The sequence below is a fragment of the Ursus arctos genome, unplaced genomic scaffold (assembly GCF_023065955.2).
Source record: "Ursus arctos isolate Adak ecotype North America unplaced genomic scaffold, UrsArc2.0 scaffold_3, whole genome shotgun sequence".
NCBI classification, from domain to species: Eukaryota; Metazoa; Chordata; class Mammalia; order Carnivora; family Ursidae; genus Ursus; species Ursus arctos.
The window spans coordinates 7,439,258-7,454,658 of NW_026622985.1; the positions used below are offsets into that span (position 1 = coordinate 7,439,258).

The 15,401-nt window shown below is 51.3% G+C and overlaps 1 protein-coding gene across 1 annotated transcript in view; it reads right to left on the reverse strand.

The window, feature by feature from the left end:
• ABCA13 (ATP binding cassette subfamily A member 13) overlaps positions 1-15,401 on the reverse strand; it is a 357,421-nt gene that overhangs the window by 237,026 nt on the left and 104,994 nt on the right. The window contains exons 28-31 of the mRNA XM_057304334.1: positions 15,003-15,116; positions 12,077-12,167; positions 4,132-4,308; positions 2,247-2,553 (exon numbers count right to left, since the gene is read on the reverse strand). Of these exons, the coding sequence (XP_057160317.1) occupies positions 2,247-2,553; positions 4,132-4,308; positions 12,077-12,167; positions 15,003-15,116 (689 nt within the window). The remainder of the gene's footprint in view (positions 1-2,246; positions 2,554-4,131; positions 4,309-12,076; positions 12,168-15,002; positions 15,117-15,401) is intronic.

Consider the following 15,401-nt stretch of genomic DNA (forward strand, 5'->3'; position numbering starts at 1 on the left):
CCTTCGAAGGAGTAAAACAAAGACTTCTGAGAAATTGCACCGTGGTGTCCCAGGGAGGGGACGAGTGAAAGTGATTCCATGACCCAGGATCATTCCCACTTTGAGCGGCCTGACCTGAGTGTCCTGCTATGATAGGTCTCTCCCTATATATACTATATATTCTATATTCCAATATATACACAATGGAATATTACTCAGCCGTAAAAAAGGATGAGCTCATGCCATTTGCAACAACACGGATGGAACTCGAGGGTCCTACGTGGAGTGAAATAAGACAGAGAACAACAAATACCATGCAATTTTGCTTCTATGCGGAATCTAAAAAAAAAACACCAACAAACACTAACGAAAAAAAAACAGAAACAGATTTGTAACTACAGAGAACAGACGGGCAGTTAGCAGAGGGGCGGGGGAGGGGCAAACTAGGTGATGGGGATCGAGACGGACACGCCTCCAGTTCTAAACTAAGTAAGTCAGGGAGATGAAACCTGCAGCATAGTCCGTAACACTGTAACAGGAGACAGTGACAGACGGTGGTGACACGGAATGTGGGGAGCACTGAGTGACGTACACATGTATGCCCACTACACTTCAGCAACAGAAAGAGAAAAAGCAAGCCCATGACCCCAGAATCTTGCAGGGCCCTCCGCTCACTCCAGCCCCAGGCCCCAAGGGGTCTCAGTCGAGGGGTGAAGAGGCACATCTTTGCGTCCCTCCCCTCCCTCAAAGCCCGTTAGCCGGGATCCACGGTCCGCACGACAGGAAAGCGGACCATGCCACGAAGCTGTTTGCAGGAACGTGGGCTGTGCTGTTCTGCCCAACACGCCCCCGCCCTGAGCCACCCTGCATGGGGGTGGGCGAAGCAGCATAAAAAGTCGGTTCCTCCGAGTACTGGAAACAGGTCATTCACCCCCACAACGCCCTGGCACGTGAGCTGCTGTGAAGTTTTGTGCATGACGCTTGGCCAGAAAAAGCCCTTTTCTCGAATTCCACTCTTGGTGCTCTTGCCGCCAAGGAAAATAATTTAGGAGCAAAGGAGCAATGGCTGAAAACGTTCAAAGCCGAAACTGTCATCGCTTTGAGGAAAGAGATGGCTTCGTTTCACAAAGAAGGAGATGAAGGGGCTTACTGATGATCCGCATGGCGGGGCGGTGCCTGCATTAAAGTGCTCTGTCTTCCTGACCCTCTGTTCCGTCCACACGCGCTGATACCCCAAGACAGGCACAGTCGGGCGGGGGCACCCGTGGTCAGGCCACAGTGGGAACGCTGATCCTGTGGCGTCACCTTGGGCTTCGTGAAAATGCACTAGTGAGCTGCCATGTGGAAGGCATGTGCCCGGACAAGGGGGAGGTAAGACGTCAAGACAGCCACCTGCCAGCATGACCCTGTCCCCTGGCTTCTGTGTGGCAGGTGTCCCACTGAAACACGAGCATCTGCTGCCACTCTCATAACTAACAGACCCCAGGTAGGCCCTCCGATGACCTCCCCTTCAGCCCTTTCCTCCTGTGCTCCCTGGCCCTGCATCCAGGGACCTCCAGTCCGGGCGAGGGACAAGATGCTCGAGGAATAGCCTCCCTCAGGGCTGAGCCCACCCGCCTCAGCCACATGGCTGTCAGGCCGCTGACCACCCGACCACATGCAGGGGTCCACCTCCCATCAGGCACACCCTCCACTCCACCGTGTAAGCCTGGCCCGCTCCCCCTGCCTCCTTCAGCTGCTCCAGCCCATAACTGACCGTCCCTTCTCTCCCGAAAGGACATCACCAGGCAGGTCAGCAATGAACATGTTCGCAGACTGCCCCAGGCATCCCCAAGCTACTGTCCCCAGCCTCTGTGAATCCCCCTCCTCCCTGCAAGTAAGCTGACCTTTTCAGGATTGGCACTAAAGAGGAAGTGACCTCCTTCTGTTTCCCTGGCTCAGATGGGTGACATCTGGAGTCGGACACGCAAAACCCCTGTGAATACTGTTTGAACTCGTTCTGAAGGGTCTTTAAAGCTAGGATGTCTGGTGTCAAATTTAAAGTCCCGCATGATCCCGTTATCTCAACAATCACTCCTGTGTCTGGATGGCCCGGGTGTACGAAGTCAACCTTAAGCAATTAGACAGGGGAATGGACTTTCCTGAAACGCCCTTTGGAAAGACTACAGAGAAGCTCCAAGACTTTCTCTATGTGGGGATCCAAACACAAAGCGCATCTCGCTGTAAGGTGGGCGCATTGGGCAGGTGGCTGCGTGACGCCTACTCACAGGTCCCTGGTGTGGCACGGGTACGGGATGGCCTGCGTCTGCGCGGCCGGCTCCACGGCCTCCTGCCCGGTCTGCACCGAGATGATGGCTCTTTCGATCATGTCTTGCAAAGGGACAAAGATGTAGTTGTACTTGAACCCGTCGGCTGGGAGGCTCTGAGGATGAAACTTCCAGGAAGGGTTTTTCACCAGATCCGTCCTCATGCTATATAAGACACTGGTCCGGATGGTGTAGGTGACATGGGGTGGCAGCTGCAGAGACCGGGCCCCCAAGTTCCTGCCGGCCAGTGAAGTGTTGAATATGATACCTGCCGGCAGAAAAGGGAAGACGGGGTCATCACACCCTGAGGGTAGCTCACCCAGAGCCAGAGCACAGGCCCAGAGAAGCTGGACGGGCCCTGAGCCTCAGCCCAACCCCAGCTCGGGGACGCGGCCACGCCCCAGGGAGGCAGCGCTGACTCTCAGCGTTGGGCAGGCAGGTGCTGGCATATAAACCCATACCGCGTGTCATCAATTTTTTGCAATAAAATAATCTACAAAAAAATCTGTAAAAAAACGATTTCTTCTGCATTTTTCTAGGACTTGAAAAATGATACCCAGCTGCTCAAATTATCAGGCTTTCCTTTTCTGGGATTATAGATGCATCTGTGAGAATGAGGCGTGGGAGGTGCAGGCTTGAGGTCATGGGAGGAGGAGGTCAGAGGATGGAAGGAACAGCACAGGCAAGGAGGTCCACGGTATGGTGACAGAGGGTCGCTCGTCACCCACAGTGAGCACGGCAGGACATAGAGTTGTCGCATCATACTGATGTACTGTGTGTCAGCTAGATTTCAATTTCCAGCAAGGAACTGGTGTCTTTGGGGTTATCGATCATTCATTTTTTAATTTAAATTCAATTAGCCAACATAAGTACGTAATTAGTTTTTGATATAATGCTCAATGATTCATTAGTTGCATATAACGATCATTCAAAATGTGAACATAGGGACTCCGTTCTGGCACATGAATTCTCTGAATTTCGTACACAATGCCTGTTGGGGGTGGAACGGGACCCTCCCGAGGTTCACAGGTGCACGTCCTAACCTCCAGCAGATCAGAATGTGAGCTCGTGTCCTCACAGAGGTAGTCAAGTGAGAAGGAGGTCTTTAGGGCGGGCTCTCATTCGCTAGGACTGGTGTCCTCAGACAGGGGAAATGTGGACCCACACATGCACAGAACCAACACAGTAAGAAACCCAGGAGAAGGCGGCCTTCGACATGCTGAGGGGAGGCTGGAGTGCCTTCCCCTCACGGCCTCAGAAGGAGCCCACCCTGCTGACACCTGGATCTCGGACTTCTGGCCAGAACCATGAAAACAGATTTCTGTCATCGAAGCTACTCGGTCTATGGTCCCGTGTCATGGCAGCCCTCAGCAAACTCATACAAACCCAAATAAAAAAATTAAGTGATGTTCATTCGAGACACGAGAACGCATCACACGCATCCTGAACAAATGAGCCTGCTTGAATGAAGTCGAACTGGCCATTGTCCCCCCCCAGCCCACACCCCCAGGACGTCAAGGTGCCATGAGAAAAGTCAAAGTGACAAGGGAATCACAGCATAGCTTTAATCAGGAAAGCTATAATTTATCATGTGAGATTGAACCGTAAAACGATACCATAAACTACTAAAAACAGGTGCCGTGAATGGTGTGGGGCCGGGATCTGAGACACAGACCATCACAACGCATGTCCTCACGGTGAGGCTTTCTGCTTGGTGTCGTTTTATCCGGAAGGGAGTTCTTTTCGTTCTGAGCCACTGGCACACACGTTCGGGGAGAAATATGCAAAATGGCAAGGCCACCGGAGCCGGCGCCTGCCGGAGCGCATGTTGTCACAGAATACTTACTGGCCAAGAAGCTGTTCTGCCGCATGAGCTCACGGGCTTTCACCTCCAGGCTGGCGACAGACTCCAGCGCCTGGAAGCGGTCCAGCACCACGCAGGACGAGAGGTTCACCAAGACGCGGCCCAGGAAGAGGATGCGTCCAGCGCCCCCGTGGGCGAACATCTTGTCCAGCTTCCCTCCTGAGGACAGTAAGTGGGACAAGACGTTACAACTTTCAGCCCAGGGATGAAAAAAATCCCCTCATGAGTCGCCCTTTGTTCATATGCAAAACGTGCTACCTACTGGCTGAGTATCAACTCTGCCTTTTGGGTTTTGTTTTGGGTTTTGTTTTGCTTTTGTTTTTGTTTTATTTTAAGTAGGCTCCAAGCCCAAGGTGGGGCTCGAAATCATGACCCCGAGATCAAGGGTCTCAGGCTCCACCAACTGAGCCAGCCGGGCGCCCCAACTCCGCTCCGAATGTAGTCCCGTGATACTGATCCGTACGCGGGAATGAAAAGCCATGGAGGCACAGAGGGTGAGCCTGCGGCCCGGGGATGCCAGGCAGTGGGTGACACACAGAGGGAGCCACCGGAGGCAAGCCTGCGAGCAGCACGCAAGGTCTCGCACCAGAAACCAGCAAAAACAATGTTAGTGTTCCAACCCAGTGCGAAGGAATTCCAGAAAACAGGCCTTCACCGACACAGCGGGCATTTTGTGAGAGCTGCTCACTTTGTCACATTAACTTCACAGAGACAGTGATCTGGGATCAAGGAGCGTTGCCACCGAGGAAATCTGATCCTGGTGCACTCACTCTGCCCAGGTTTGTGCATTTGAAATGGAAATAGAGCCGGCGAGTAAAGCGGGCACCTTCGTCAGGACAGAACACGGAGGAGGACTCAGTACACGAGCTCTGGCTTCAAGGAAGAGCTGGGCCACAGGACAGAGAGATGTGGGAAAACCAAACGACACAGAGTAGGGTGGCATGGGAAGAACACAAGAGCCCAGCCCAGGGAGGGAAGCGATTACAGACATGCTCAGGATGATAAGGAGACACCATCAGACCCGCCAGGGTTGCTGATGTCACGGCATTACCATGGGCTGGGGCAATGCGCTTACAGTCCACTGGGGCGAGCCACCCCGTCCCCCCTCGGCCTCGCTCCTTGGGAGACCACCAGAGACTAGATTGCTCGGGACTTCATAAGGAAGAAGTGGTAAATACATGTGGAGACATAGCAACATGTTTTTACACACCCACAACACACACAAAAACACACAGCAAATCATAAAACCGTGTAGATATAGGACAGTATAAGGGCAGCTCTTACACAGCTTAGTGGCCCTTCCCTCAGCCACAGGGACAATCCCTGAGCTGATGGACACCAGCTTCTGGCCACATAGTCCTCTCCAAAAGCCCTCAAAGGATGAGCTACAATGAGCCCTTGCCCAACCCCAAATCTATCAGACTGAACAGGACCAGCCACTGGGAAACATCAAGAAACGGAAGCATGATGAGAATCTTCTGCGAAAGGGCATCGGGTGCATACGATTTTCAGGCTTTACAATGGAAGTATATCGTATGCTTTTCGGCACGTGTTGAATGGCCCACATTCTAGTTACATGTTATTTTGCTCTTAAAGGAGTGAAGTCTATTCACTATGCAGCAAACCCCACTGGTTATTCAGTGAACTGCGTGATGCCGCAGCCCCTGGGGCGTCTCCGTGGGCACTCAGCCACCTGCCGCACCAAGGGTGAGCACACTCCCTGTGGGACGAGGACTGCTGGCCCCAGCGGTCCCAAGCCCACACTCTGGCAGGCACACACCGAGATCCAGAGTGAGCCTCCAATGTCCCATACAGAAGGGCACTATGCATGGAGTTCCCAGTGTCCTAGACTTACTCCTTCCCTCCATGATCCCAGACAGACTCTTGCCTGCGGGCCCTGTCACTTGCTGCCCATTGTGTCATTCCTGCCTGTCCTCTGTGCAGGGGCGCTGCTCCCCACTTGCCCTCCCCCACCTCTCGATGTCCCCCACGCTCCAGCCCCCCAGGTGATGGCTGGCCTTCCCCTGTGCCCACTCCTGGGGTGCCCCAGCACAGGGCAGTATCGGCCGCCCCTGGGGCTGCCTCTGGGTTGTCACTTCCCTCCCTTGCTGGTCTGCCTGCTGCTGTCTCTCCCGCTGGCTTCCTGGTTTCCAGATCCAGTCTGGGCTATGCCTGCTTGGCATTGACCCGTCTCTGAAAGGCAGCATGGGGCCAATGAGGAACTACGTCAAGGTCTGTCCCTGTCATCTTGAGGCACATAGAAAAATCCATTCAAGTGTCCAGGCCTCCACTCTTGCCGTGGTGAGGAGAGAACCGTTTCATCCACCCTATCCAGATGGCTGAAACAGTAAGGCTCCGAACAACAGGGAGAAGCTGGCCTGGGCAGGATCCAACTGGCCAAGCAGCTTCTCGACCTCCATCACTCACTGCTTCTCAAAGCAGGGGCTGATACTCTGCCATTTCTCAACCTCAGGCCAAGACACTGTGCCTGCTTTCAAGGGGCCGGCCCCTCTCCACTGGACGAGAGGCCCCGGGCAGTTTGTTTAAGGAGAGCCTCTCAGTTCAGACCACATCTGCTGTAGAGACGGAGACACGGCAGGCCTACTGTTGGGGTGCAGTGTATGGGGCCTCGTGGTCAGGGGCCAGATGGGGGTACCCGCCCCCCACTCCCTGGGGACCAGCTGCGTCTGTTTAGCCCTGAGACCCTACATTTCTCCCTTATGGAACAGGGATGATGATAATCTGCTCCATGGGATTTTTCTAAAGATTACATGAAATAATGCCGGTAAGCCTCCTGGCACTCACGGTGTCCACAGCATGCTGAGGTTAGGGTGTCCTGATACCGTGGTGATTAATATATTAGAGAACATCGGTCTCCAGTAGAGGCACAGACGGAATGTGCTGCCCTGATCCTATCAGATATCGGCTTATCAGATACCAGCTCAGACATCCAGATCGCCAACCCCCACCTCCACCCCAACCGAGACAAAGAGCTCAGCACCCCATTTATCAGCTACAGAGACACAGATGCCAGGCTCTGCACAGCTGGCTGGCTCGGTTGATGCAGGGGCAGAGCTGAGGGCAGAAATTCTGCATTTTTCCTCGTCCAGTCACCCTGGCGACTCCAATGTGCACAGCTCAGCTGAGCAGAGCCACGTAGCCCTTCTCGGCATTCCCACACGCGGACCCCTAGCACAGGAGAAAGACAGCGGCTGAGGGATGTATGCAGGGAGAAGGCAGAATCCAAGAACAGCCCTTAAAAGAAGAAAATTTTGTGAAATGAATGACTTTTTTTCCAGGAAAATGTTATATTCTAGCCTCTTCCTTTTATTTTCGTATAAAATTATGTCTCATTTCCCAACAAATGTTGAAGCAAAAGTGGTGCTTTTGGGTGATGCACAAAGTTTACTCTGTGACTCTATGGGTCCCAGCCCTTCCCCATCAGAGAGCGTGTTTAGGAAACCAGGAGTATAGCCCGGAGCGGCCAGTCCTGCTCCTGCCCAGGCAGGGGAGCCGGGCCAATGCCCCCCCTGCTGTGGACACTGTCTTCTGGCCCCATGTGACCAGAGCCAGGTGGCCCATCAGCACTCAAGCCGACAAGACAGACAGAGCCAGCAGTTTGCAGAATGAAGCCAGCGGCCTTGTTTGGTCAGGGAACTTGAGGTGCATGCCAGCTGCCTCGAGTTAAGACAAACAAGGGGCGCTTGGGTGGCTCAGTCGGTGAAGTACCTGCCTTCGGCTCAGGTCATGATCCCGCGGTCCTGAGATCAAGTCCCGCATCGGGCTCCCTGCTCAGCCGGGAGTCTGCTTCTCCCTCTCCCTCTGTCCCTCTCCCCTGCTCCTGCTCTCGCTCTTTCTCAAATAAATGAAAAAAAAAAGAAAATCTAAAAGGACAAAGACCTTTAGCAGCTTTAGAGCTGCTTCTCCCACCGCGCCCGAGCCAAGAATCTAATTTGAAGTCCTGCCCGTGGCTGAACACGGCCTGCAGCCTGTCTCACCAGGGACCCGAACCAGCGCGCACAGGAAGCCCACTCAACAGCTGCATTCGGCTGAGCAGAGAGCACAGCCCACGGCTTCTCCTGTCCACAGAGCAGGGAACTCAGGGCACACTCTGGCCCGATTCGGGTCCCCACACAATGAGCTGTGCAGGCTCTGGCCCCGTCCTGATGGCCTGCCAGGCAGGGAAGCTGATTCATAGCCCCATCTACTAAGGAATCGAATATGCAGGCCCGACCCCCCAGGAAGCCGGACCAGAGATGCAGACAAGGTGGGGCTCTTCCTAGAGCTTCACTTCGGCAGGGAACCGGGCCAGCAAACCCCCCATACCCGACCCCACAGACGAAACGTTGTCTCAGCTGGAAATGGAACATAATAACAGGCCCCACCTGACCACAGACATTCCCAGCAGACTCGCCCAGAAACCCTAAACTAAGCTGACAGAAGACAATATAAATATCTAACATGTTAGCAATAAAAAACAAAACACAGCTTCAAACCGTATAAACCCTACATTGACAGGACATAAGGAGAAACAGACAAGTCCACAATCCCAATGGGAAATTTCAACACACACCTGTTAATAACTGATAGAATGAGCAAACATAAAAATCAGTAAGGGGACGCCCGGGTGGCTCAGTCGGTTAAGCACCTGCCTTTGGCCCAGGTCATGATCCCAAGGTCCTGGGATCGAGTCCCACATCGGGCTCCCTGCTCAGTGGGGAGTTCAGGGGGGAGCCTGCTTCTCCATCTGCCTGCCGCTCCGCACCCCCCCCCTTCTGCTTTCTCTCTCTGACAAATAAATAAAATCTTAAAAATAAATAATAAATGGGAAATCACAGATATTTAGAAAGTAAGCTATAAACTTTCAAACAACCCCAGGATCAAAAACAACTACACTTCGCTGAATGCTAATGAAAACAGAACATAGCAAAACGTGTGAGAGGCAGTGAGGCAATGTCCAGAGGGAAGCGTGTGATCGTAAGCGTGCATATGTACGTACGAGAAAAGGAAAAGAAGGTGGAAATCACAGGTCTAAGTCTCTCTCTCAGGAAGTTACCAAAAGAAAAAAAAAAAGTGACAAACCAGAGAGAGTGAAAGGATAGAAGCAGAAACAAAACACGAACACAAGCAAAAAAGTCAGAAGTCAATGAAACAGAAAACAAAATTATCACAAAACCAAACATTTGTTTTATAAAAAAAAAAAAAAAGAATAAAATTGATGACCCTCTGACAAGAGTGATCAAAAAAATAAAAGTCAGAAGAGGGAGAGAGAGAGAGAGAGAGGAAGACAAATCAAAATGTATCAGTGAAATTGGGAATATTACCACACACCCTTCAGATAACAGTGAATTTACTGAGTAAAATTGCTCAGGAAATGTTTCTCTCGTGCACCACTTTTCACATGGACATTTTCGGGTATTGACGAACAAAACACGATCATAAAACAGAATGTGGAGGACGAAGAGCCCAGGACACTCGGTATCCCACCTGGGAGAACAGAGCAGGTAATTCCTGGGAGCGCTTAGGGGTGATGGTCGGAGGCACCTGCCAGGCCCCGGGGGGCAGGGGGCAGCCCCACAGCTGTCTGCCCACACGGACAGTGGGATCACCCCCCCCACACACCAGGAGAGGTGGCACGCTGGCGTAGAGGGCAGGGGAAATGGGGAGCCAAGAGAACAGAAACTCCAGAAAGAAGGAAACACTGTGAAAAGTGAAGTTTCATTATAACCTGTAACCTGGCTCTGCACCGAACCGTATTTATCTGGTCATGATGTGGACATAAGGAAAAGGGTCACAGCACTGCAGGGGAGCGATGGGGCCAAGGAGGGAGAAGCAATGCTGCATCTCTCACAGCGGGAAACGGATTAACTCCTATGTAAAGATATAATGATACATAATGCATCGTGCAATGATATAAAGATACAATGCGCAAGAAACAACTAAAAGTTTAAAGTGCTAGGGGTTGGTCATGGAAGGGGACCAGACAGCTGACTCTTAGTAACAGGCACTCCTGAAGGACATGACAAATCTTTGCAACAGAATCCATTTCTTTCTTTATTTTTTTTTAAGATTTATTTATTTTATTTTTAGAGAAAGAGAGGGAGACAGCACAACCAGGAGGGGCAGAGGCAAAGGGAGAGAATCCCAAGCAGACTCCCTGCTGGGCATGGAGTCGCACTCGGGGCTCGATCTTACAACCCTGAGATCATAACCTGAGCCAAAACCAAGAGTCAGACGCTTAACCAACCGTGCCCCACAGGCGCCCCCAGAATCCATTTATGAGCAGTTCGCAAAATAATATAAACGGTGTTATCATTTTTGTGAAAATACACGTACCCACGCTCACGTGAGCCATGCAAATCCATCTGAAAAAGGAACCCCAGGCTGTCTCTCACGATGAGGTTATGGGTAGATCTTTTTTCTGGTTTCTTTGTACTTCCTAATATTTCTGCAACAGGCATAAATTGCTTTTGTAACAAGCAAATGATTACTTTAAAAAACTTAAGGAAGGAAATCAAGAGCTTGAGGGGACAAACATTCCCAGAAATTGCTACAAATTACTTTCAAATGCTCCTTTTTGCCCCAGTCTCCTGATGCTGGTTCTAATGCAGAGAAATGGATGACCTTGTTAGCTATTTTATTTTATTTTATTTTATTTTATTTTTTACGTAATCTCCACACCCAATGTGGGACTCGAACTCACAACCCTTGAGATCAAAAGTGGCACGCTTTTCCGACCAAGCCAGCCAGGTGCCCCTCGCCAGAGATTTTAAAAGGATGCACGGAGTAAAGTGAGAGAATTCTTTACCTAGGGAGTTACAAAAGGAGGTTTATAACACATACAAAAGTATGTTTTAATTACTGGAAAAATGACTTAAGACAGTGACATTTATTTTTAAATATCATTAACTTGGGGCGCCTGGCTGGCTCAGTCCATTAAGGGACCCTTAATTAAGTCCATTAAGCTCAGGTCTTGAGCTCAGGGTCGTGAGTTCCAGCCCCACACTGGGCTCCACACTGCACAGGGAGCCTACTTAAGAAATAACATAAAAGGGAAATAATTTAAATTCATTAACTTTTCTAAGGCAGTAAATTCACCCACATCTGTTTCTTTCAGAAGTGGGGAGTATGGTGCCTCCTGCAATGAACGCCTGGCCCTCCACTAACCCCCACGTAGTAGGCGGCCACCAGCCCCTCCCGGGCGCAGGCAGAGCACCAGGAGCCAGAGAAACCCTCCCTTCCCTCAGGGGACCTTCCTTGACTTCTGTTCTGCCACTCAGCTGGGCTGGGCTCCCAGTGCACCCCCAGGATGCACCTGCCACACCCCAATTTTGCCACCTCGCCACCGTTCCTAACACAGCCACCTGCACCCTGAACGTGGTAGTGGGCACAGAACCCAGCTCTCCCGCGTGCTCAGGACCCGGCTGCGCGCTATGTAAATGAACTCGCGCATTGGCTATGGAGATGCCGTACAACCACGGGGGGATTGATAGAACTTTCTAACCCGAGCTCCAAAGTTTCAAAGCAATGTACCTGCTTTCAATCAACGATGACCTCAGGAACAGTCATTTGTTTCAAAAACTCATTAATTGTTTCAATTCTCATTAATTCTTGCATTCACGTCAGAAGCCTTCCTTTTTTACTATGTTCCTTGCTACTCAAGCCCTGACTCGATCAATCAGAAAACTTCAAGTATGAGCAATTTTTGGAGCATATCTAGTTTTATAGACGAGCAACCAGAACCCGAGAGAAAGAGCGACCTGTCAGTGTCACCCCAAAACTTGGAGGCGGAAGGATGAAGACCCCAGTGGTGGGCCATGCGGTAAGTGGACCGTGCCACACCCACCCACATACACAGAAACGCCCAGCCGAGGACATGCTCATGGACACGCCCACCCACTTACACCCCCACACCCCACCCACTTACCATAAGTGTGGAGTTTTTCCGTCAGCTTGTCAACATCAATGTGCAATTGGCTTTCTATAAAGTTTCTTATAAATTTGTTCCTCAGGGCTTCCTAAGGAAAATAACACAGCTTAACAAAAATAATCTCATTTCTTCTTACTGAATAATACTTGTTAGTTTCATTCGAAGTTTCATTATACAAGAAAAAGACACATAAAGTGAATCGTGGTAAAAGAGGTTCTAAAAATCATGGCAAATAACAAGATAACAGTTGATTAGGACATCACCTTGAAAAACAAAAGTAATGATTGTAATAATTTACATTATCATTGAAATTATGCAGTAATATTGACAAAAAAGATTGAAATAAGTGTTGACTTTTCAGGAGAATTTTCCAACAAAAGTAGAGGGTGATGCTTTACAGAAGATCCTTTATGGGGCGCCTGGCCAGCTCAGTCAGCAGAGCATGTGACTCTTGCTCTCAGGGTCCTGGTTCAAGCCCAATGTTGGGCATGGAGCCTACTTTAAATAAAATAAAATAAAATAAAACAGTCTTAAGATTCTCCCTTTGCCCCTCCCTCCTGCTCATGCATGCTCTATCTCCCTCTCTCTAAAAATAAAAATAAAATAAAATAAAATAAAATAAAATAAAATAAGATAGCTTTTAAAAAAAGACCCTTTCCATTGTGTTTTCCATAGGCCAGTTGTAGAGACGGGGTCGGTCTCACAAAACCACTGAGGAAGGGTTTCTGCATTTCCAAACCCACTACTACTCCCGTGGCCATCAAATCTCATCTTTGGAAGAAACTTGCAGATCATGATCTGTGTGACCCCTCTTTCATACTGATGGCTCCGACTCTCCTTTGTCAATGTCTTCACTAAGGAGGGCTCCCCAAGGTGCTTGGAATGAAAGCTTGCCCTGTGATCGACTGCCAGTTGCAATGTCCGTCAGCCTACACGAGACCCAGGGGACATCCCGATGCCCTGAGGCCAGAGCCAGGATCAAGCAAGGAGGGGGCTGGCGGAACGGGGACGCATTCTGGAACCTGTCGGGTCACTAGAGCATCTTTACACGTGACCCCGACTTCGTGTGGGCGCACAGCCTCGCAACTTGGAACTTCCGATAAGGAATTCTCAAACGGCGCCCGTCGTCTGCGTTCAGCTCTGTGATTTCTCACCTCTGCCTCCTGGATGTGATGACTCTATCGACGCTTGTGTACCGATGACAGGACTTCCTTACGAAACGCCGGCTGGTGTACACTGTTAGTTTACGGGAATCTTGTGTATCTTTCGTTGGACGTTCGCCTCGGGCCAGACACTGGGTGGGTACTTTCTGTGTATCGATCGTCTACGCTCGGCCGCATCTCCGTGAGGAGGTCGCTTGCTTTTCACTGAGCAGAACGGCAGCCCGGGTGTCGGGCGGCAGCGAAGCATCTGCCCAACCGTCTCCGTCCGGTGGCAAGAGCCAGGCCTGGAGTACAGGCGACAGCCGCTACACACCCAAGGGCTGTCACACTCCCCGATCGTGACCTCCACGCTGGGAAATGGGGCGCCGCTCACACGCTTTGTCCTCGAAGATGACACGCTCAGGCGACGGAAGAAGGCGTTGCGTTTCTAACATGACTGCCCGCCCAGCCGGTGGTGCCAGCTCATGGGAGGACCTCTCCCCAGAGCCGCGCGGACCCGGAGGAGGGGGCAGTCAGGTGCTCACACGACTTCGGAGACTCTCCATTTGTTATTCGTGATGTCGCGTGTCATTTCTAATCGCAGCAGAGACTTTCTCAAAGCCTAAGCTATCTACGATCTGACCCGCTAGAGAAAAAGCCTGCTGATCCCGGTATTAACAAATTAATCTGTGAGCAAACAAGTTCAAGAAGAACAGGACGACAGTCCTCGCGCTCACACAGTGGGGGCCGCCCTGAGAACCAGCGTCGCAGACCTTCCAACACCAGGACGGGACCGATGGCTGCTGGGGTCTGAAACCACATGCGTTTGCCTGGGACCATCAGCTCCCCGCCGGGCCCACTGCCAGTAGCTGCGGGACCCCCGGCACAGGACTCCCCCGGGGAGACTGACCGCAGCTCTGGGACGGTGCGTTCACTCCACTGCTGGGCTAGGCCAGGAATCAAAGCCAGCCAGGCCGGCTTCTGAGGCCCTGCTATGAATCGTCTTGAACAACTTGTCTGGTGCATGAGAAATAGGCCAAACAAGAATAAAAAGGCAGGTATGACTCTGCGATCAGACTTTAGGGGACTTCGGTTATACAAATGGCCCCAGGCTTTTATGAGGCCCACGTCCTGCAAAGTTCTGAAGTTCATGGCTGTGGGGCTCTGCAGGAGTTGGCTATCTTAAACCACAGCCCCCAGAATTTGGGAATATATTGGGTTGTCGATACAGAATGTCAGGGAGTGATAACTGGCCCTTTAAATAGACCCACAGTCGAAAAGTATGCAAACCACTCAAAATCGCATTAAGATACAGAATTGTGCCTCCATTTATGGAATTTGTTTTTAAGATTTTATTTATTTATTTCACAGAGAGCATGAGCACAAGCAGGGGGAGGGGCAGAGGGAGAAGCAGACTCCCCACTGAGCAGGGAGCCCGATGCAGAACTCAAACCCAGGACTCCGGGATCATGACCTGAGCAGAAGACAGACGCTTAACCGACTGAGCCACCCAGGCGCCCCTCCATTAATGGAATTTAAAGAGCAGGCAAATACTATTAAAGTATCATCGTGCTCATAATAGTGACATCTGGCTCAAATCAAGCCCTTGACAATTCACAAAACTGCCTCACACATTCAACTCTAGGTCAATATTATTAATCAACTGACAACCACACCTGACGGGCTCAGTGGGGTCCCTAAGGGGCCACTCTGATTTCGAGGTGTGCCCTCACAGGTGCTCCCACCGCCCTCGCCCTCGCGTGAAGGCAGCCAGCACTCACCTGCAGTTGGCTGAGCATCTGGCCACTTCCACCGCTCTGAAAAACGCTGGACATTTTCAGCAGTGTTTCTGTTAAAGTCTTCAGCTTGTCCATGAAATGGAAAGTATAATTTGCCTACAAAACAAAGCATACGTGGGTATGTTTCCAGTTCTCCTGTGCCGCCTTAGGAAGATTCTTAGGGGCTGGGCAGGGACCAGAGGGAGAGAAGCCTTATGTGCACGACTGACCACCAGAGCACAGATCTGCCAATGCCACCGGCAGGCCGCCGACGCCTCCCCAGGCCCAGTGACCGGCTCCAGCGGCCTCCGCTCTGACGTGAGTGCCGAGACCGCTCTTGCAGACTCTCCCTGAAACCCCATCCACCCGTCCACCACGGCAGTCCCAAGACTGAGCTCACTG